The sequence below is a fragment of the Portunus trituberculatus genome, chromosome 31, assembly GCF_017591435.1.
Source record: "Portunus trituberculatus isolate SZX2019 chromosome 31, ASM1759143v1, whole genome shotgun sequence".
NCBI classification, from domain to species: Eukaryota; Metazoa; Arthropoda; class Malacostraca; order Decapoda; family Portunidae; genus Portunus; species Portunus trituberculatus.
In genome coordinates this window covers 1,608,937-1,632,861 of record NC_059285.1, presented here as the reverse complement: position 1 = coordinate 1,632,861, position 23,925 = coordinate 1,608,937, and the positions used below count along the sequence as shown (strand labels likewise).

General features: G+C 40.0%; 1 protein-coding gene and 1 long non-coding RNA gene across 3 annotated transcripts; one reads left to right on the top strand and one right to left on the bottom strand.

Annotated features, from left to right (window-relative positions):
• The first annotated feature begins 746 nt into the window (after positions 1 to 746).
• Positions 747 to 2,394, top strand: LOC123511524. Its single transcript, XR_006676853.1, has 2 exons — positions 747 to 821; positions 1,485 to 2,394. It is a non-coding gene; the product is annotated as an uncharacterized LOC123511524 (long non-coding RNA).
• LOC123511523 (DNA polymerase delta catalytic subunit-like) lies at positions 1,737 to 23,611 on the bottom strand. Of its 2 annotated transcripts, XM_045267497.1 has the most exons (25): positions 23,470 to 23,611; positions 19,885 to 19,985; positions 19,374 to 19,473; positions 18,495 to 18,618; positions 17,852 to 18,024; positions 16,917 to 17,182; positions 16,479 to 16,581; positions 16,021 to 16,129; positions 15,670 to 15,699; positions 14,710 to 14,876; positions 14,023 to 14,168; positions 13,439 to 13,538; positions 13,107 to 13,243; positions 12,200 to 12,365; positions 11,244 to 11,452; positions 10,593 to 10,752; positions 8,362 to 8,463; positions 7,824 to 7,919; positions 7,230 to 7,367; positions 6,897 to 7,069; positions 5,905 to 6,160; positions 5,172 to 5,301; positions 4,315 to 4,454; positions 3,813 to 3,940; positions 1,737 to 3,372 (listed from the first exon to the last, which is right to left on the bottom strand). In XM_045267497.1, the coding sequence occupies exons 2-25, from the start codon at positions 19,938 to 19,940 to the stop codon at positions 3,276 to 3,278; spliced, it is 3,306 nt and encodes a 1,101-aa protein (XP_045123432.1). In that variant the 5' UTR covers positions 19,941 to 19,985; positions 23,470 to 23,611; the 3' UTR covers positions 1,737 to 3,275. The 2 variants fall into 2 exon arrangements, with proteins under 2 accessions (XP_045123432.1, XP_045123434.1); XM_045267499.1 differs by lacking the exon at positions 15,670 to 15,699.
• Between the last annotated feature and the right edge of the window lie 314 nt (positions 23,612 to 23,925).

Sequence of the window (23,925 nt, the reverse complement as noted above, 5' to 3'; positions counted from 1 at the left end):
CACCGTCTCATCCTCTCCCATGTCACACATCTGGCACACTTTGCTGCGGGACTCAGACCATCTATAATTCCTTGCATTCACATCCATGCACTGTGCCCTAGCTCGGAAGAGAAGGTCCCCACCCAGGCTTCCATCATACCACTTTTCATACATTGGGGCCTCTTTCTCTCTATACCATTCCAAGGTACTCTTTTGCTCAATCCTATTCCTCCAGTCACTCAGTCCCACACCTTTCACTACTCTGTCTATCTCACTCCTCCACTTCCTTACACCCCATTCTCTACCCTCTCCATTTCTAACTATCATACTCCAGTCCTTCTCTAAGTGCCTTCCTTCTACCTGCTGAAAAGCCCAACTAGCTATTAGACCACTCTTCACCACCATCCTGACACACTTTTTCCCCCACTTGCTACTCCTGACATTCCACAGAAACACTTTTCTCACTATTCTAGCATCATTCATTCGCTCTAACCTAGCCTTATACCGTAGGGTCGCTTTTACATACCTTTCTCTAAAAGTGCTCCAACCCATGTCTCCCTAAGAGCCTCTACTGCTGCATATCTAGGTGCATTAAGTGCCATTCTTGCAACTCTATTCTGCCCTATTTCTAACTTTTCTAGTTCACTTTCATTCCATGCAATCACATCCATACCATACATGATGCTCGGAACAGCCACGCTCTTCCAAACTTCTCGCAGCACGTCATATTTACTCGCTCTCATCCTTGCTGCACTTCCTAGCCGACCTACCCACTGACTCACCATGCTTATCTTCTCATTCTTTGTCTTCACGCAGCCAACCGGACTCATCCACATCCCCAGGTACTTGTATTCATCTGTCTGTTGCATCTCGTTCTCACCTAGTCTCCACACTGAGTTCCTCTCATCCTCTGACCCATTCACAACCATTACCTTGCTCTTTTCACTGCTAAACCTCACTCCAAAGTCTCTTCCATACCCATCTACAACATCAAGCAAACTCTGAAGCTCTTCTGCCGACTCACTCATAACAACATCATCTGCATACAAGAGCACACATATCTTATCATTACATTTACACCTGCATTCATTCTCCTCAATCTAGCAGCCAGTTCCTCTGTATATAAGCTAAAGAGGGTTGGTGATAATATGCAACCCTGCCTAACTCCTCTTTCACTCTTCACCCAGTCTGTCTCTACATCTCCTAGTTTATACTTAGCTCTTGTATCCACATACATACTTTGCACTTTGCACTTAACCCAATCTTTTCTAGTTAACTATCTTTGCACTTAACCCAATCTTTTCTAGCACTCTACCTAGCATTTCACCCGAGTCTGTTCACCCTATCATATGCTTTCTCTATGTCTAGAAAACCTAAAATCAAGAAAACAATATAACTTGCTACCATCTTTCTTCTTTCTTTCAATCAATTCAATCACCGTTTTCATGATATTCCACCCCTCCTACCCATCTATTTTGTAATGCCTGTCTCTTCTTATTCTACAGGTCTGAGTAAGAATAAGCACCACCTTGCCAAGCTCTACTGTCATGACTTCCCAAGGCGGCACACAACCCACCACTCCCATAGGCGTCATTCACACTCTTGGCGCCACGATGACTTAACCAAGCCAAATCAAGCAGTGACATCACAGACACACTGTACACACAAAATGGATTTACTGGCTAAGAATCATTTATCCTAAGATCCAAAATCTAATATTTTAATTAATGATTAATTGGTAAAGAAAAGACATGGAAATTAAAAACAAGTCGATAATTTAATATCAAATACAAATATGATTACAATTATAGTGACACAATTTGTGATGTAAAGTTAGCTCAATAGTCTTACTTCCTGTGCAGCACAATGAACCCTTAATATATATTACTGCATACTATTCATAGTTCAAAGTCAATGTCTGAACACCATCATGCACAGTACACACTACAAGACAGAGCAACACTTGCATCAAGGGACAGGGACAATGTTACCTTGCAGTGTCGAGAGTCACTTTGCTATTGTCACTTCATCTCATGATTTGCTCTTTATTTTGTGTTTTCTGCTATTTACTAATTCTTTTCACTTTTTTTATTATTTTTTTTTCCCCTTCATTTGTCTTCAAAGCATTTATGTTTTGAAGAGGTACTTTGCAATACTAGCTGTTTGATGTTAACCACTTTTTCATGTAGTCTGAGGGTAAGATATAATGAGATATCTATTCATGATAGGACATGCTGCAATTTTGTTACAAATGAAATCTTATTACATTCAGGATGCCAACACCAGTGCAGTGAATCTCAACAATGGCAAATCCCAGAATCAGGTCACCATTGCATTCAATGCCTTGAAGACCAAAATATAAAAAAAAAAAAAAAATTCCAGTCCAAAGTACAAAAATAAGAGAGCTTCTGCCTGTATATACTACAATTTCCATCCACCCTTTTATAAATCTGATAGCATGAATAAAACAGATTATCAAGTGGTAATATATGTTATATGGTATATAAAACTTTTACATATCACTGTTATGATACTTATTACATTCCAAAGTATAACATAATTCAAGACATGCAATCATGTTGTGTAGTTGTAAGACAAATGAGTGGAAAGATGGTAAGGAAACCCAGGCTGGGTTAGAATATTTCATTCTCTAACGTTTTGACCTAGAGGCCTTTTTTTTTTGGAGAGAATTCTCTCTGAAGAAGGTTTCTAGATCAAACATTAGAGAATAAAGTATTCTAGCCCAGCCTGGGTTTCCTTACCACCTTTCCACATGCTCTCATATCACAAGTTAGGATACGGTATAAAAATATTTTATATATCTTTGTTCTTATTATAGTTATTAAATTCCAAAGAAATATAACATTTTTCAAGACATACAATCACATCACACAGAACAAAGGCACTTATTCCCTCTGCTGGGTGGGAGGTGTGGATAGCCACCACAAAATATTAGATACTACATGAAACCTCTCAGATCCATTTTTATGCCAGATTCAGATTAGCATTTCCCTTATGAGGAGCCACTGAAACAAGACATCCCATACTGTCTCAATAGATGTAAAAACAAAAGAGATGGTTTCACGTCACCTTATTCAACACTTCATAACTGTTTACGCCACAAACGGAATACAAATGTACTCACCTTTCAAAATCAAGCTGCAGTGCACAACTAAGTTATGGAGTCTCAGCAAAGTCTCTTCTTTGCAAAATTGCTCACTATTTTGTTTCCTGAGGTAAGTATATACACATTACATGAAAATATAGTACATACAATACAAACACACAGAGGTTGGCTACCAGGAAGGGATGCCAAACCTTTGTAGGACTTTCTCTTGCTCCACCAACTCAAGCTGCACCTTCCTCCTCATGTAGAAGATGGGACAGTCTCGGCTGTAGAGGAAACAGTCATCATAATAATTTCTCACAAGTTAAAGTCAAAATAAAGTGAAAGTGAAGCCAAAATATTTGCCAAACAAATTGAAAACTACATTTTCCATCAAATAAGTGCAACCCAGCACATGAACACAACATTCTAAGCTGGACTAAACCTATGAACATGAACATTTATGAGACTGTAATACATAGATTGAAGAAAGAGAGAGAGACAGAGACAGAGGGAGACAGAGAGAGAAAATGAAGAAGAAACAAGATAATTATCCTCTATTTTTGAGTGGCACTCTGAGTGAGACTTTTTTCCTTGCCTTGCCCTTGTACAAATTCCCTCTTACAAAAAAGATATGGATAAAATAAATAAATAAGGAAAAGAAGAAAAAAATATTAACCAAAATAAAAATAAATGAATAAAACATCTAAAGAAACAAGTGGCATACCTGGTACAGATGACCTCCTCATGAATGGAGCCTTGACATCTCTGACACTGAGTCCAGAGCTCTGAGAACTTCTGCTCCATGTCCCCCAGCACAGCAGTCTGCTTGATGTACACCTCACTCTCCCGCGCCTGAAGTGTACAACACCATCACATTCACTGTAAAAAACCTTCAACTCTCTCACCAGATATGACATTCAGCAACAACAACTGTGACTCATACCACCAAAAGACCAGGTGTGTGTGTGTGGGGGTAAAGAGTAGGACATCAAGAAAGAACCTCATTATTTATCCAGCAAGTCAGATTAGGTGGCTAACAAGGAACAGGTGAGTATGCTGCCACCATACAACTGACAGACAGACAGAGACTGATGGAAGTGGGTCGAGCAAGTTATTCAATAAGATCTCAATAAAATAAAAACAACAATCTGTCTCTAATTTGAGCAAGAGATTCTTTTGGGTAAGTGTGACATGAGGTGCAGAGTGATACAGACTCATCAGCCTACCTTGCAGTGTTTGCAGAGTGCCTCAGAGGAAGAGGGCACTGGCACTTTGCATCCTATACATGAAGCTTTCTTGGTGATGAACTTTGCCATTGCTCCCACCTTACTGTGGGAGATGATGCGGGAGCGAGTGTGGTCACCCTCTGTGGGCAGAGAGTGGGTTAAGTAGGGGAAGTAATTGACAGGTCCTACCACCTTTTTCAAAATGAAACCATCGCTTCCCATTACAAGCAGGAGAGAGAGAGAGAGAGAGAGAGAGAGAGAGAGAGAGAGAGAGAGAGAGAGAGAGAGAGAGAGAGAGAGAGAGAGAGAGAGAGAGAGAGAGAGAGAGAGAGAGAGAGAGAGAGAGAGAGAGAGAGAGAGAGAGAGAGAGAGAGAGAGAGAGAGAGAGAGAGAGAGAGAGAGAGAGAGAGAGAGAGAGAGAGAGAGAGAGAGAAATAAATAATTGCAGTATTTTCTTATATCAGTTTTTTTTTTTTAATGTTTGAAATGACTAACCAGCTTTTTGAAGGACTTAAAATGCATCTTAGAATGTGTGTTAATAACCAATAATTGATTGATCATGATGTCCCTGAAACTAGAATGATGACAACCAATGTCAATGATTCAATTCCAACAAGACTCAGGTAATTAATGCCACAACTCTTTGTAAAAACAAAGCTTGCTACAATAACTTCTCTGCACTTCTTTCTGTATTTTTTTCCTTATAGACATCATTTACTTCTTTGTTTGGACAGAAACATTTCATCAATGATGACAGTAATGAAGCAAGAACTGCACTGGATGACGGTTACACCAATATGTGAAGCACTGCTATCACAACACCATGACAAAGGTGTCACACTGAGCACCACACTTACTAAGAAGCTGAGACTCAGCCTTCTCCCCAAGTATGGGCTCAAAGATCCTGAGGAGGGGCTTGCTGAGTTGATTGGAGAGGTAGTACTCATAGTCAATGGGAAGACTGTTCTCCAGCACATAGATGGGGTCCTAAGAAGGGAAAATGCATCTCATATGACACTCAAAGTACTACGAATACCTCTAGTTCACAATCCTTAAGATAAATAACACAGTGAGTGAAACGGCTACCAACAACTTAATTTCTTCCAACACTTCAGCATGACCATGGCATTATCAAGGATCTAGGAAAAAAAAAATAATAAAAATAAATGAATAAATAAATAATTGATCAATCAAATAAATAAATTTCTAAGGAAATTTAAAAGAATAAATATATACATACATTTCTTCCCAGTTTCTTTTTAACTTTCGTTTCCTTTTTATTCTAGATCCTTGATAATTAATGGAAGTCTCTGTGCCACAATGTGAGAAGGAAATAAATATGTTTGCTGCTGCACTCACTGAGTTATTGAAGTTGGTCAGTTTCTCCTCAAGTTGCTGGAGCAGTTTACAGTTAATACCCATCAAATTATTATTTATATCATTGGCATACACTTAGTGAGAACAGGCAGAGAGATCACCTCAACTTTCTTACATAACATTTATAGCAATCACCATCAACCTCTATAGTTCAAACAGTCTGTGCAGTTACTATATTACTAGTGTAAACTTAGTAAGGACAAGTAAAGCCACCTCAGCCTTCTCATATGCAGGTGTCCCCTTCGCCCCGGATATGATGACATATGGCACTCGGTCACCCAGCTTGGGGGCCGTGCCGGCGTCCCTCTTCTTCATCTTGTTGGCCAGCTCCACGTGGGCCTGCTTGGCTGCGTACTCCTTCTCCGTCTTGGTAAGCTCCTTGGTGATCACCAGCTGGGATATGTCAATGCGGTTGCACAACAAATCTGATATGACCTGTTTAGCGTAGGCCACGGCTCCTGACGGGTTGCTGGATATGGGGATGGAAAGCCAACGTGGGTCACAGCACGTCATGCAACTGTGTTACAATGAATGGTTCTAACAAAGGACAAAAAAATAATAAAAGTACAGATAGAAGAAAGGTAAAGTCTATCATGTGCCTTCATATGTCTTAGAGAGTAGTAAAGGCTACACTACTGTCTCCCACAAAATGATAACAAAAAATAAAATAAAATAAAACTGATAAGAAATAATAAGAAATAAAATATAAAATAAAATAAATAAATGTATATAAAATAAAGGGAATATCTATCACACACTCTCATATGCATTAAGAACTAGTAGGAGTTACACAATGATACCCAACATCAAGACAATAAACTATATAAAACTAAGACCTCATTTTTCTTTGTGAAATTCAAGTTAAAAATCACAGAACCAGCAAAAGACTGGCACATGCACAAGAGTCTTTCTGGTCAACGTGGGTTCACAAACTTCAGGAACAAAGAAATCAAACCTTATGATAAAAGTATGATAGATTTGGTCACACTTTTTCAGACAAAGATACATACATACATATACCAAAAAGGGATAGACAAGACAAGGCACACAACTCCTACATTCACACTCATTCCTAGGCTCTCACCCCACAATGAGGAAGAGGAATTACTCCTGTCCTCATTTTACAGGGATCAGTCATACAGGTTGGACTCTAAAAAGACAAAGATGTAACCCAAACATGAACAAAGATGAGACACAATACTCACCGCTCAATCAGAATCTTCTGCAGACAGGTGTTGATGAGATTGGCCACGATGGGAGCATTATCACGCCGCACTGTCTCTATACCCTTGCAGTCCATCTTGTCATGAGTTTCAGCACGTGTAAAGTACAAGCCTGCATACCTCTTCTTGTTAATCAACAGGTACGGGAAATATACCTGAAAATACAGAAGGAAGAACTCTCCAATCATTGTGTATTCAGTGCATACAAACACTGTGCAAGACTTACTGGTGCAATACACTTTTGTATACCATTAAAATACAGAGTAAATATACCAAATACACTATGTAAACCAGACAGCAGACTGTGAACTATACCTTTTCAAACTCCAGCTTGATGGGCTTCACGAATTTCTCTGTCACATAGCTTGCTGCCTCATTCCCCAGCACCATCGCCTCTGCCACTGTCTCCACCCCGAACAAGATCATCACAGAGTCAGTGTCTCCGTAGATAACCTGCCAAGCCATAATGAATAACTCACTGTTCTACTCACACACTAGTCAAGCTGTGCACTAACATGTTGGCCCCTCTGGTAACATAATCTATTTCCCACTTTGGTTTTGATAGGAAAGATTTCAAAGCATGAGCGAGACAACCTTGGAACATTAACACAAAATTCTAGTGCATTGTAATAGGAAATACAAAGACCAGTTTTAATATGAAAATTGTGATCTTCAATCTACACATCACAATTACTTGTATATTTCATTATCCACTTTCCTTTGAGACCAATAATAATGACAAGTCCACAATGCACCATGAGAATGCAACATCTTTCCTTTTTTAAATCAATCCATCAAAAGCAATAAATTCATAACAATCATTACATAGCTATTAGTAAATATATCATAATACTGCATCCACTGCTATAAAGCCAGTAAAGAGAACACTAATAGGAAAAAACTGAGCACCTCAGCATTATGAGAGTAGCCATTGGCGATGGTGAACTTCTCCTCCACTCGCTCCTTGGTGAATGCAATCATGGTGCGCCCAAAGGAAGTCACACTCTAAGGAAGTAAAAATATACTCATACATACAAACATATAAACCATTGACATGCACTACTCTTTATGTAAGAGAGACACTAGCCAAGGAGAAAAAAAGGTAGCTATAAACAAAATAGACCCACTGAAATTACCAGTCCCAAATGAGCGGTCAAAAATTTTTTTTTGATGATTAGGGGATAAATGTTGAAGTCTCTCTCTCTTGAAAGAGTTAAAGTCATAGGAAGATAATAAGTGTTAAGTCTTTCTCTTGAAAGAGTTCAAGTCATAGGAAGGAGGAAATACAGAAACAGGAAGGAAGTTCTAGAGTTTACCAGGGAAAGGGAAAGACAACTGTAGCTACACATTTTTCAAAATTTTAGTTTCAACAATCTAAGCAAACTGATTAAGACCACAGCCTGATATTGACATCTGGTGCAAACACCCACACCTTACTAAAACTCACCTGAGAGATCTCAAGGCAGGGCAGCTTTCCAACCTGTGCACCTGTAAACCCATACACAGAGTTGGCAGAAATCTTGAGGGCAAGCTGACGGCCATCCAGCACCTGCCACACATTGTGTGCATAAAGAGACATGTAATGGTCCTCCTTCTCTATCTTTTCAGTTCTTTTTAATACACTAGCCTTCCTAAGAGTGACATTTTATAGATACACTAATCTTTCATCAACATTCAAATGCCTATCAGCAATTTATATCTTGCACTTTTTCAACTGCTATATTTTTCTTAATTTCTCTCTAGTTTGGTAACATTTTCATATTTATATATAGTTACACTCATGTACAAGTGCACATATTTATTTACTTGAACTGCTTACACACACACACAGAATGTAGAAGGAAATGTGTACATGGATGACATTAAGATACCTAAAAAGGAGTTATATAAAATGTTGGAGGAACTTAAAGATGATAAAGCGATGGGACCAGATGAAGTTTCAGGCAAATTATTGAAGGAATGTAGAGAAGAATTGATAGATCCATTATATGATATTGTAAGGTGCTCATTAGAAACCAGGGAAGTACCGGTAGAGTGGAAAAGAGCTGAAGTGGTGCCCATTTATAAGGGAGGCAGTAAAGAAGAGCCTCTTAACTATAGACCTGTGTCTTTAACAAGTGTGGTCGGTAAGATTTGTGAGAGGGTGATAAAGAAATATTGGATACGGTTCCTGGAGGATCATAAGTTATTATCGGATCATCAATTTGGCTTTAGGAAAGGGAGGTCATGTGTAACAAATCTACTGAGCTTTTATTCAAGAGTGGTTGACAAAATACAAGAGAGAGATGGATGGATGGACTGTGTATATTTGGATTTAAAAAAGCTTTTGACAAGGTACCTCACATGAGACTGCTATGGAAATTAGAGATTTATGGAGGACTGAAGGGAAAAGTGTTAAAGTGGATGGAAAACTACTTGAGATGGAGGGAGATGAGAACGGTAATAAGGGATGCAAAGTCGGACTGGTTGGTGGTGGAGAGTGGAGTCCCACAAGGTTCAGTGCTGGCACCAATACTTTTCCTTGTCTATATTAATGATATGCCAGAGGGAGTAAACAGTTATATTAATTTGTTTGCGGATGATGCGAAGTTGTGTAGGTATGTGAAGAGTGAAGAAGATTGTGAAATTTTACAGGCAGATCTGGATAGGATTTGGGAGTGGAGCAAGAGGTGGGAGATGGAATTTAATCTGAGCAAAAGTCATGTAATGGAGATGGGGAAGAGTGGAAGACGGCCAAGAGGGTCATATAAGATGGGTGAAGGAGTAGTGTTGAAAAAGGTGGAAAAGGAAAAGGATTTGGGAGTGATAATACAAGACCATGGACAGTTTGAGGCTCATATTGACAAGATGTTTGGAGAAACATATAATTTGATTAGAAATATTGGATTAGCCTTTCATTATATGGATAAAGATATGATGAAGAAATTAATTAGTATGGTAATTAGACCAAGATTGGAATATGCTGGGGTGGTTTGGTCCCCTTATAAAAAGAAGCATATAAGGAAGTTGGAGAGATTGCAGAGAATGGCAACAAAAATGGTTCCGGAATTGGCAGAAATGACCTATGAGGAGAGATTAAAAGAAATGAATTTGCTTACCTTGGAACAAAGAAGAGAAAGAGGAGATTTAATACAGGTTTATAAACTGTTGAATGGTTTGGATGAAGTGGATAATGAACAAATGATGTTGAGAGAGGAAAATTTAAATAGAACTACGAGATCGCATAGTAAAAAGATAGCCAAGGGAATATGCTTGAAGGATGTGAAGAAATATAGTTTCCCACAGAGATGTGTGGAGGTGTGGAATAGTTTGAGTGAGGAGGTGGTGTCAGCGAGGAGTGTGCATAGTTTTAAAGGAAAGTTGGATGTGTGTAGATATGGAGACGGGGTCACACGAGTATGATACCCAGACCCTGTAAAATTACAACTAGGTGAACTAGGTGAATACACACACACACACACACACACACACACACACACACACACACACACACACACACACACACACACTGATGTTCTAACTTTAGAATTACTCTTTAAATAAGTTCTAACTTCTGATGATCTGAGAACAGGAGTGCCTTTCCTGAATGCAGCAGCCAGTACCCACAACACTGTGCATCCCACAAGCCACATCAAAGTTCTGCACATTCCACAGCCAAGCAATGTCTCACTGCCTTACCTTCTTCCTCAGGGGGTCAGTCTCCTTCTTGAGGTCATTCTTGGCCTTCTTACGGGCAGAGAGCAGGGACTCCAAGATCTCTGGCAGCAGACCCTTCCGTTTGTGGGATTTGACAAAGTAGTTTCCTGTAGGTGTCTTGATGAAGTCTTCAGGTGTCAGTCTTCAAGGCAGGAAGGAGAAATAAAGATTTACAAACAGGTACACTACAAGGAACATAATGAAAATTATGTGTATGTGTGTGTGTGTGTTACCTAGTTGTAGTTTTACAGGGCCCGGGCTTTACGCTCGTGTGGCTCCGCGCACGCATGCATACGTATCATTTTCTCTTTAAAAATTCAAGCATACCCTGAATGGTTTGAATTGCAACTTTCTTTTCTGTCCAACATTTAAACTGTGTATCTTACATTGATAAATTGTGGCAAACAATGAAGTTTTCTGTGTTCCTCTCCATCACTTTATTCACCACAAAGACCGTTACTTACACCAACACAAATTAGACATCCTTCATAGGGCTCAGGAAAATCAACAGACCATTGTTAAACACAACTAAATAAATGAAACACCTGCAATGGCTTCACTCTATGGATGTAAAACAAAAAATATTCCAATCATGCAGACCACAGGAGATATAACAACTTCATCCCAACCTACCCATACTCCTGTGCCCTCTCTGGACCAGACAGCAGAGTGGTGTAGCACAGGTTGTGAGCCATCATGATGGACGGGTATAGAGATGAGAAATCCAGGGTGGCAATGGGCTGACTGTAGTAACCCTTGCGAGGCTCAATGACTGTGGCTCCCTCAAACTCATCATCTCCAGTGCCTTTGTGAACCGGCAACACCAAGTTCTGTTCCATTGCCTGACATTGAGAGAGCATTGTGAGACCCACACTTTCAACAGGCATCACCACACAGCCTGCCACCATAACACACTACACTTTTTGCATGTAGCAGGGACATTGATCAAAGGAAAAAATGCCCACTGAGAATACCAGTCCCCCAAAAAAAAAAAAAAAAAAAAAAAAAAAGATAATTCAGAATTGCAGGATAAGTGATTTGAAACCTCCTTCTTGAAACCCTCTCCCATGTTAATAAGGGATCACTGTTCCTCACTAGTCTGGCTCCACTCTGCTCAAACCTTCTCTCTAACCATTTAGTATGCAGTCTTTTCTCTCTTGTCAGAAACAGATGAATAGTGGAATGTGCTACCTTATGTCCCATTATACAGCTAATTCACAGCACCATTGCACCATCCACCACACAATCTATGGGTCATACTCCCCATTACTGCAACTCTTCATGTATTCTCCAATAATCAATGTTTCAATGGTAAAGTTATCACGAGACACACACTGCACACTAAAACTTCACACTACATCACTTTAACTCACATGCTGTCCCATCTCTGTAACTTGATGATTCCTCAATATAATCCCATCCCTTTTTTGCCCTTCTTGCTCCATCTAAGTAATGATAATTTTCCACCACTTCCAGCTTCCATCATTCAGAATTATACATTTCTTCATACTTCCCAATAGAAAAACAGCCTTGAAAAAAATGCTGATGGTCAGTGGTCACAAATGCCAAAGATGAATAGCCTGGCTTACCTTTCTCAGGAGCTGTGAAACCACCTTGATCTGCTGGCCCCGTGTGAGCAAGTAAGACAGCGGTACTCCCGTCACCCTGGCCATCTCCATGTAGTTAATGACACACATCAGCTTGTCCAGGAGACGCAGCGGCAGCAGTGTGTCCTTCAGGCAGTATACAGCCAGTCTGTGGGTGACCTTCACACTCAAGGAGAGCACACCACAGAGGTACAGGAAAAGCAGATACCACAAAGACTGCCAGATCATGCTGTGATTGCATGTTAAGCAAGCCATTCTACATATATATTTGAGACAACAAATGAGAAGTAATATGTTTTCATTTCAAAACAAACTTTCTTCTGGTATACTGCTAGTGCAAAAATAAAAGTGAGAACACAACATTTCAAAGGGAAGATCTTTATAAAATGGGAAAAAATCTAATTACAACTGGCTCTCCAATGAATGCAAAATCAATACATAAATTAATATAGATGATTTATAATCTTCTTAGTCCAATTACTACGATGAATCAATGACTAAATGACAGACAAGAAGAAGCAGAAATGAGAATATGATAACTGTGCTAGTTTTGAAAAAGACCAATTAATCATATGATGGCACAACACAGTCCTCACACTCCTCACCCAGACCAAATATTGCCACCAGATTTCCTATTCATCATTGAAAGCAAAGGAGGGAGATAAGACATGGTGACTAGAAATTAGTCAAGGTGACCCAGCCAACAGTTCCTAAGTAAGCATCAAAAATAGAATACCCAACATTGAAAATTGAACTTACGAGAAAGATTCAGTCTCCATGTATTTCACTGAACATCAAGCACCTTCCCTACACCAAGCTATGACTGATTTGTTGATGAAAAGTGAGGAAAGACAAAAGAGGTGAGAATGAGTGGCTGATCCCCACTCACCTTCTACGGGTCTGAGGGTTTCCTGCTTGTAGGTCTGAGATGATGGAGTGATGAACATCTTCTTTTTGCTCTTGCAGGAAGTGGTAGGATACTGCATTGAGGGTGTATGACCGCAGCTTGTAGTCCCTGACCAGCACCTGTCATGCAGGAAAAGGAGGTGCTCATGTTGCTGCAGGAATAGTGCTTCAACAGTACTGAGTGATAAGATTAAAAGTGATTTTCAAAGATTTTCTAATTTCCTTCTTCCATAGAATACCACAACATTCCCTTTTCCTTCACCCATCTTCACTGCCCAGCATTCCCCCTCTCCCTTCACCTCCCCTGCCACTCACCATCAGGAGGTCAAACTGGCAGCGACCCTCAATGTTGATGGACTTGTTCTCTCGGCGGCCCATCTGTTTGCTCTGCAGCACTGCCTCCTTGATGGCCGACCTGTGCCATCCAGGGAGAGATATTCAGTGTGGAGGGAAGCATGTGTTGGTTTGCCTTATAATTGTTCAGGGCAACCTGCCTTCACTTACACAGGCTCAAGTTGGTTGGCTTGATTTGTATGAGTACATTCATATTAGAATTATATGAAAACATAACAGTGTGACATTAATGATTAAACAACCAACTCCTTCATTCTCATAGATATTGTTCAAAACATACACTGCTCCTTACTACAACACTGCAGCAGTCATCCAACTTTCTTTTTAAATAAGAACAGATTCTAATGATCATTATAAAGACTTTCAACTGTTCATTGACACAGGAAAAAAATAAATAAATAAATAAGACTATGATGGATCTAAAAACAAAAATAATACAATTTAGTTTCCAGAATAGTTCATCACAAGAGCTAAGAGGCTGGATACTAGAATACAGAAAGTGACAAAATGACAAGATGGGGAACATGACAAAAGGCCCCACACACCTGGCATCCTTGATTCTCCCCAGGTAGGAGAAGGTGGAGGACTTGAGGGCATTGGCACGGTTCAGGAGGTATGGCAAATCAAAGTTGTTTATGTTGTAGCCCGTGATGATGTCTGGATCAGTGACACGTACAAACTTTGACCAGCTCTGTGGACCAACACCAAACCATACTCAGGCTCAACACCTACACTATGTCAACACTACACTCAGGAACACACAAGGTTACAAGGAGGTAACTAAATGCAAATAGGATTCCTCTGAGGTTTACTGTTAAGTTTATTCAGCCTGTTGCAAGTGCTTACACTGGATATATGTGCCAGCTGTCCTCTAATCTGTTGGTAACACTGTTCTTTTCTTCACTGACAAGCAATGCAAGTCACTGTTTATCCCTTTTGGCTGGGTTCTAGCACAACCAGCATTACTTTATACATTTTTCACATCATAGTATAAACAAAAGAATTAAATATTTTAACACAATGTTCTGTGTGTGTGTGTGTGTGTGTGTGTGTGTGTGTGTGTGTGTGTGTGTGTGTGTGTGTGTGTGTGTGTGTGTGTGTGTGTGTGTGTGTGTGTGTGTGTGTGTGTGTGTGTGTGTGTGTGTGTGTGTGTGTGTGTGTGTGTGTGTGTGTGTGTATGCATCACTGAACACATTCCAGTCCACAGCTAGAGGAACAAAGGACACACTCACCTCCAGCATGTCCAGCTCCTTGTTGAAGCACTGCACTTGTGTCCCCACAATGGGAGCGCACTCCTTCAGGGTGAAGATAGTGCGCACAAAAGGTTCTGCCTCCCCCTGACGGATGACCATTGCCCCGATCTGAATGACTGGATCCTTGTCTGCCTCCGGGAACACACCTGACACACACACCGAGGCAGTTACTTTCCATCATCACCGCAAAGCAACACATTGCTTCACCACCACCACCACCATCAGACAAACTTCTATATGTAAACTGTGGAACTCTCTACCTGCTTCTGCTTCTGTATTTCTATCTTCCTATGACCTGAACTCATTTAAGAGGGAGGTTTCAAGACATTTATCCCATTCTTTTGGCTGCCTCTCTCGGACCTGCTTGGCATCTAAGTGCATCTTTTTGGTTGATTGTTTTTATTGCCCTTGGCCAGATTTCCCCTCTTACATAAAAAAAAGTAAACTGATTAATTTTTAAAAAATAATAAAAAAATAGAATACGTACATCACAGTTTTAGATACTTACCTTCAACTTATGTTTGTGCATCTTACTGCACCTTACAATCAATACCTTGTTCATTTTACTTTAAATAACATCTTTTTACATGTCAACAATTTACAATATAAAAAATATGTGTTCTATAAATATATATGTATACCTCAGTATATACATCCGAGGAAGACCATAAACATTAAAACACCCTTAGCCAGCCCTCCTTTTACAATAAAAAGTCTGCTTCACAAAAACACGTGATAAAAGCCACAGCAATGCACAAAATAAAGATGAGAGCACCACTACATGAGTCTGTATGTCTCAACTCTCACTGGTAAGGACTACCGGTTAACACTCACACTGACAAAACCATCCACCATAACACTGAATGGAACAAAACCAAATTAACAAAACCGACGTGAAATTCACTGCACTAAAACCACACCAAGTCACACGCTACTCACAGTTAATGACTCTTCCCTCTTGGTCCAGCACTTGGGGGCAAAACAAGAAGTGATTACTTTGGTCACACATGTACAGTATAAGCAGATTTCAAGACACTTATGATGAATGATGTTTTAACCTCTCTTCAAGGACTGGCCCTCTTTTTTACTTATTGTTGGCCCTGGTCAGTGCCTCTCCTACATCAAAAACAAAATTTTTTCTTATAAATGCAAAATTTCTTCCTGCATTCATGAATAAGTAAGTATGAATTCTAATAGAATTCTGTACAGGATGCTGTATGGTCTTTTGCTTTATACATCCCTCCCCTGCTGTGCCTTACTGTGTGGCTTGCCACGGGCCCCACAACTCACCTTTGCGTCCTGCACACTCAATGTCAAAGGAGAGTATCCTGAAGGGAGCCACACGTCCCCACTCTCCATCTGGCTCGTGTACAATGAGCTTGTTCCATGCAACATCCACCTGCAAAAGAACAAGAGATGGTTTCCTGAAGAGTACACATAAATAAACATTTCCAAATTCTCCTTTATCTACACAATAGCTACTGCAAACATCTAAAGCAACTGTCAAGTGGCACAGAAATGTGGCAACCCCACACCCACCAAACTGTGGCATGAACTACTTCGTGGTGTAGACAGCCTGGGTGGTTAACCAACAACCAGTCATGGAAGTGATTGCACCTCTCAATACTCTGACACACTGCTGAATGTATTATACAACTAAACAAGAAAACTGTTACACCAAATCTTAAAAGATTATGTTCAAAGGATCCTGAGCCTGGATATAACAGAAACAACACATTTCAGCCCACCTCAAGTTGACAACGAGTCTGCAGGTCATTGTTCCGGATAGTCCAGCTCCCAGAGGGAAGCTCCACCCAGCAGCAGCCAACCAGGTGTGTGTCCACCATGAACCTTCAAAATACAGAGAAGTAAAAGCTCAATCTTTAATACTACGCTACTTTCTAAAGTAATAGTAGTATTCTGAAAGGAAAATCTTATCTATCTAAAATTACCAACTGAAAAGATACATATCTTTGAAAGAATAAGAAAAAAAGTACTGGGCTGAGCAGCACAGGTTTCTTTACTGATTCCACTAGTCATTCCAATTAGCTGTGCACCACATCTGCTAACCACACTATGTTGCCCTTGCCACTCTCTCTATTCATCACAACATGAGTAACATCCTAACTACACAAGATGACACACCACAATCAAATAAATATGTACATATACATAAACTTCCTTACCTGATCTCAAAGTCAATGTTGGACTCATAAGCCTCATAGATTGGTGTGCCAAGGTTGGGGACAAACACCTTGCCCTCCCCTAGCAGCCTCTTGGCAGCGGCAATGAGGCGCGGCAAGGCCAGGGTTATGCGCAGGAACCTGGAGGAGCGGTTGGCATGGTAGCCATAGATGCTCTCCCGCTGCACTACCTGCACTGCAAGCACAGGGTCGCTGATCCGCTCACGGTTGCTCTTCATGTCTTCCAGCAGCGCACGATTCAGGGCATTCTTGCCAGAGAGATGATATATATATATATATATATATATATATATATATATATATATATATATATATATATATATATATATATATACACACACACACACACACACACACACACACACACACACACACACACACACACACACACACACACACACACACACACACACACACACACACACACACACATAAAAGAAAAGATAACACAAATTTATGGATGGCCATCATGGGTGGATATGTTTCATGCAGAGACTGCCACATGTAAGCCTGATGGCTTAGTGCAAATTCCCCCACTTTCTTGTGTCTTGATTTTATGATTTTAGAGTAGATCACAGGCAACAAAGGTGTTATTTTACAGCCTTCAGTGTTTTGATTAGCAGGTCTCATATCCACATGAAACAACCTCTGTCATGTGAAGACAGCTTATCAAGGTTCAAGTTATCTTTAACTTGTATAAAATCCTCAAGTTTATAGATCACTCTCCAAAGACATCTTCCCAACACCTCTTTGGTCTACCTACTGACACCTGCCTCTGCCTTCAACCTGTCCTCCTCCTCTCTCTGCACCAATACATTCCACACATCATCACTACTTCCCTGCTGCACTCAGTCCAAATATTATCATTAGTGACACCATCACAAGAGACCAAGAGGTGGGAGTAGCATGTGAGTCACCTTGAAGTCTGCCAGATGAGTGTCCTTGAATACAGCAGAACAAGTGACATAGAAGTAAGGGGAAAATCCATGCACATGACAGCACACTGAGTTGCCAGCATCATTGACCCCAAACAAGCGCATGACAGGCACCCGACCCGCTTGCTGCCCTGGCATGCCCTTCATGGGAAACCCTGGCGACAAGAGAAGGCTTGTAAGCGATAAAAAGGTTAGCAGATGGAAAACTCCTCCACAATATCATGTACAGTAAGTTATGATGATAATTATGAGAAGAAAATGCAACACTGATCTCCAAATTATGCAAAAACAGAATGGCCGAAATGTGTAAATTTTCAGCATGACTTCTCTTACAATCTGTTCATTGCTTTTTTCCCTATTCCTGTCATACATCATTCTAGCCTTTCAGTTTACAACTCATATCCTACAAGCTTCAATCTGACAATATTTTAGTGAAGTAAAGTAACCATGATACTTGAGGAAAATGGCATATTTCAATCTTCAGAATTATTCTCAAGGATCCAAAATGTTTGTACATAATTGCACTTCTTTTATTCATGCATATCTTTTCTTACCAACATATTTTCTCAACAACATAGAGATCATATGTTTTCTCTTAACATAATGATCATAAAAAGTCTCTTACCAATGTAGTGGTCAATCTCTATCTGCTGAAAGACAAGGGACTGTTGCTGTGGGTTGAGGGGTGGCAGTGAGGGGCGCACCCAGGTGTCCTTCCCATCCTCATCATCCACTGCTGCTCCTCCATTCTGTTGAAACACATCAGCAAAGCTAAGACAATACAAATGCTGTTCCTACACGCAGACTCATCTAGTCAGACCTGAGACTTACTGAGCTCCATGTGGTCATAAGACTCAAAAATTTTGCTCAGCTCCACTAGTTCAATAATACCATTTCACTTTGATGCTTTCCTGTGCTTCACTCACTGGGTAATTTATATTCTCCTGTCATTACTCTCTCTCTCTCTCTCTCTCTCTCTCTCTCTCTCTCTCTCTGTTTGTTTCCATGTCTCCTTCTGTAACAATTTATCATCAATGTGTTTTGAAGAATTCAGTGTTATCTTGAATTTTGAAAATCAACACACTCCACCACACTACATCACACCTGTGGCAAACTCACAAAAAACCTAACCATATACTGTTATCTCACAGCTGATGTACTCAATATGAATAAAATCTGCAGGATCATATACTTCCCAAGAGCAAGATGATGACAAGGAGGAAAATGTATTTAGAGAGGAATAGCTACATTGTGTATTTGATCTGACGTACACAAAAAACAGACATTCTTGAGATTTAGAATACACATGCTGCAACTCACTATCTTCAGCACAACAGCAAATGGGTTAAGGAGTGCACACCCACCATTCATATCCCTTTAACTAATACATGAAAATCAAATTTACATTAATTAACTCACACAGTATTCTCACAGGTATTTCCCTCTATTTGCACCAACTCATCATTCCTCAATTCACACAGCATCTACAGAGTAACTCTCCCACCTGCAGCAGCTCTTCACTCTCCTGGCTGGTCATCTCTTCATCAAAGTCCACGCCACCAAAGTCAAAGTCACACTCCATGTCGTCTTCCTCTTCCTCAACCCTGGGCAAAAGAAAGCATGATCAGCTCTAAAGGTGATTTTGCTGCTGAGTCTGTGAGAAATCTGTCATTTAATTATGAGCTTGTGTGAAAAAGTGTGAGATTTTGTCTTTAGAAAGGATGTCACAGCTGTTCTCCATTATCAGTGACTTGTAAAAAGAAAAGGTAAAGGAAAAATCAGGTCAGGCTATGCTGATCTGCTGTGTTCCTAAATTCTTGTAGGTTGTTTCACTGAAATTTTGAACCTTTACAGTACCTGATTGTCTTTTTTGTATCTGTTTAACTATTGTAGGTCATGATATATTGGATGTAGAAACCAGAGATGAACAATGTAAACACACACACACACACACACACACAGACACACACACACACACACACACACACACACACGTGGGCAACAGTGGCATTTACCGTGACTTCTTTGAGGAAGCATCATTGCCTTTTTCTTGCTGCCGTTTTTTGTCCATCCTGGAGGGCACTTTGGGCAATCTTGTGGAGAGTGTTCGAGAAGTCTGTAATTAGACATAATGCAAGTTGGAATACATGTATTGCTGTTCAATATCATAACTTACATAATAATACAATTAACTGCTGCATTAAAGAATTCAATCTAAACTCAACCTAAGTCTTGGATAAAAATGGAGATAATCTAATCCACAGAGGCTCTACATGGAGAACATTGTGATAAATGCTAATTGTGTGTTGGAGTTTTTTTGGGGGATCACACACGGTTACATTAAGGACATAATCTGCCTTATGCTGCATCACGAGTTCAAAGTCCCAGATGATGACATCTTGTACTGTAGCTAGTGCGTATGTTAATATTTGGCTTTCAGTATGGAATGACACATTCAGCCAATGAGGGCTGTCCTATTAATAAAGTATGACAAAAACATGGAACATCATTTACTCCTGGCCAATATGTGGGGTAGGGCCAACTCGGCCCTTTTCCATCTCGGCCCATTGTGAAAAGGCAACTCGGACCATCTTGTGGACCAACTCAGACCATTCTCATTTTCTGAAATACCAAGTCGGACCACCATGTTTGCTGACTCGGACCAACATAAACTATCGCACAGAGAAGAGTGTTTCACACATTTGTTAGAACTCATGAATCGAGATTCAAACCTTATAGTGAATCATTAGAATTTTCTTCATTCACTCACTCAATGCCCAGGCCAGATTTCACTTGTACACTGCAGAAGGCAGTCCGATCATGGACAAATGTTTGGTGTGCAAAAACTTAGTGCGTCCTCGACAGGTGAGATTACAGGATTTAATTGTTAATTAAATTTATTGTAACTATTTGTTGAATAGTTTTCTGTTATACGGATTTTATCTACTGTACACTAAAATATCGACGTGAACCTCGGAATATGATTTTTTACAGGAGGCATTGTTGTGTGATGTGTGTAATTCGTGGCAACACAGAACTTGTAAGACTGGGATTTCAAGGGAGGACTATAGAAGAGTCGTAAGGAGGGTCTTGACGTAAACTGGAGTTGTACAACTTGCTCTTCTGTACAAGACTTCTCTGTACATGACTGCCCTGAGGATCATCTACCTACTCCGACCCAGGCGTTAGTGGATGATATCAATTCTGAAAATTATCTAGCTTGGACAATGACACTTTGGACTGCTCTGAGGATCATCCACCTGTTATAACGTATGAAAAAATATGTGCATCTTCAAAAAGGGGCAAGCAAAAACTTGTGGACAGTCTGGGATTTTCATACACATTTAAAAGAAAAACAAATGGTGCTGTACAATGCGTAATAAAACGGTTACCTGTAACATGATAATAAAGGAAGTGAACGGAGTGTTTATCAGAGGACCCAATGAACATTCCCACCCACCTGAAGCATGCACTTTGACTACTAGCAAGGTGTCAAAGTTAATTAAAGACAAAGCAATGGAGGATGTATTTCGGCCAGCTTTAGAAATCGTGGAGGAAGTACTTCTTGAACACGTTGATCCAACAAAGCCTACTGCTTCACTACCTGCATCTGTAAATCTAGCTCGCCAAGCAAACAGGAAGCGGCGAGCTAACAGACCTGCTGAGTCCAGTGACCTAACTTTTGGTATTAGTGAGGAGCACATTCCACCTAACTTTCTTAAATCCGATATAAGTGTACGGGACAGACGCCACCTATTGTTTGCAACTCAAGAACAGCTTCAGTTACTTGCTAAAGCAAGTAACTGGTATATTGATGGAACTTTTAAGGTAGTGAGGCAGCCCTTTACCCAGTTTTTTAGTATTCATGCATTTATGAAGTGCGATGGTAACGTAAAACAAATGCCTCTGTTGTTTGTGTTAATGTCGGGTAAGAGACGTAAAGATTATAAGAACATTTTTTGTAAACTCAAAAAAATTTTAGATGGACAATTAAAAGTAAAAGAAGTTATCTTTGATTTTGAAGCAAGTATTTGGTGGGCTATCCCAGAGGTTTTCCCACATGTAGTTATGCGTGGTTGTGCATTTCACTGGGGACAAGCATTTTGGAAGAAGGTGCAAGCTCTTGGCCTCCAATCTGCTTAGACACACGATAGCAAAACCTACAAAATTGTAAGACAACTGCTTTCTCTGCCGTATGTACCTGATGATCACATCGAAGGACTTTTATAAGATTCTATAGGAAAGCAGTTGGGTCATAACCACTCTTAGATCTTTTAGAGTACATAAACAGTACGTGGATTACGTAAGAAAGGTGGCCTCCCAAAGTTTGGTGTGTATTTGATTGAAGTGTAAGAACTAACAATGACGTCGAAGGCTGGCATTATAGACTTAATATGAAAGCACGTAAAGGCCAAATGAACTTCTATACTTTAATAACCCTACTACATACAGAGGCTAGACTTGTAATGCTTCATGTAAAGTTTATAAATGATGGAAAGGTGCAGCGTCAACAAAAAAATAAATATACAAAACAACATAGACAACTAGTTACACTTTGGGAGGAATTTTCTCTGGATACTAAATCAGCAAAAAGCTTACTGAAAGCTGCCTCTCATCATATTGCTGTGAATATGTAATGACTTGATTTTTCAGGAAATAATTGAGTCTTATTTTTTAAACTGACTTTTGCATGTTTTTAGAGCATACTTTTAATTGTATTTTCTCGTGAAGTAAAAGTCTATTTTGAGCTGCTGAATTTTTATTTAACTTTTAAACATGGTCCGAGTTGGCATATAGTGGACCGAGTTGGTTATCGTGGTCCGAGTTGGTATAGACCAGGGCCGAGTTGGTGATGATCCAAGTTAGGGGTGAACCCAAGATGTTAATTGTTTCTGTCCAATCACCACATGTATACATGGCGGCCATGGCAATCAGCCGGCTAACAAAGGTAGCACAGTGCAGTGGATGTATAATTTAAATACCAATATTTGACAACACATTTCCATAAGCAAAATGACGTGTGTACATTTCTTAAGATCACAGTGTTTTGCTGAAATCAATCAAGTGCTGAACATTCAGCAGCTTATTAATTGAGGGGTGTCCAAAGGTGGCAAGGCCTTTAATCATGTTAGGTTAGGTTAGTCTCATTAAGGGAATCCAGCTGGAGCATGCTCAGTTAGGATAGCTAAGATTAGGTTAGTGTCCTTAAAGGGTAAAACCTCCAGATAAGTTTAGTATTTACAGATAGACTAGCTTAGAAAGTATCCTAGCTTTTAAAATGTGGCGTCTCATACTTGGAAACCCTAGGCTGGCATGAGACACTGGCCTAAACATAACGTGCTAACAGACTAACACCACCCTTTGTCCCCTACCGCCAACAAATAATTATCGCCCTAGTTTTCTATCCTAGCGGTGCTACAATACGCAAAACATTGAAATTTCGGTGACAAAGTTGTTTGAGTCAGAAATTAAGAAGCAAATATTATGAACTTTCTTGCAAGATTTTGTAATAATCATTAAAAGTGATTGACCTGTGTGTGTGTATGTGTGTTTTTGATCCTCTATGCTAACGTCATCACAATACCGTAGCTCACACTCACTTGGGTCACTTCTCTGTACAACTGTGGGTTGCTGACACACCGCAATTATTAGTGGCACCAACAATCAAGTAGACGAGGACCACGGCAACGCTGCCTTACACTCATCCACTGCCTCAGTCTGATAACTTTGGCGCTCGATGGTTTGTTGACAGCCAATTGATAATCTCAACCAGGGGATGATTATCTTTTCACTCATAAAGAACTCAGCATATATGACATATTTTTAGTTGAAAAATTAGAGATAATACACAATATCTTTTAAGATGAAAACTACAGCTCATAAACCTGATTATTTTCTTTCTTCTTTTTCCAAGTAGTCCCGCTTGCAGAATTCCTTTTTCGCAACGAATTTCCCGCGCGCGCCAAACAAACGATTTTCCCAATAATCCCATTAGGCTGCCTGAAAAGTAGGACAGTGTTGTGTCAATTTGCTCTTCAGTCGAAATTTATCCCGGA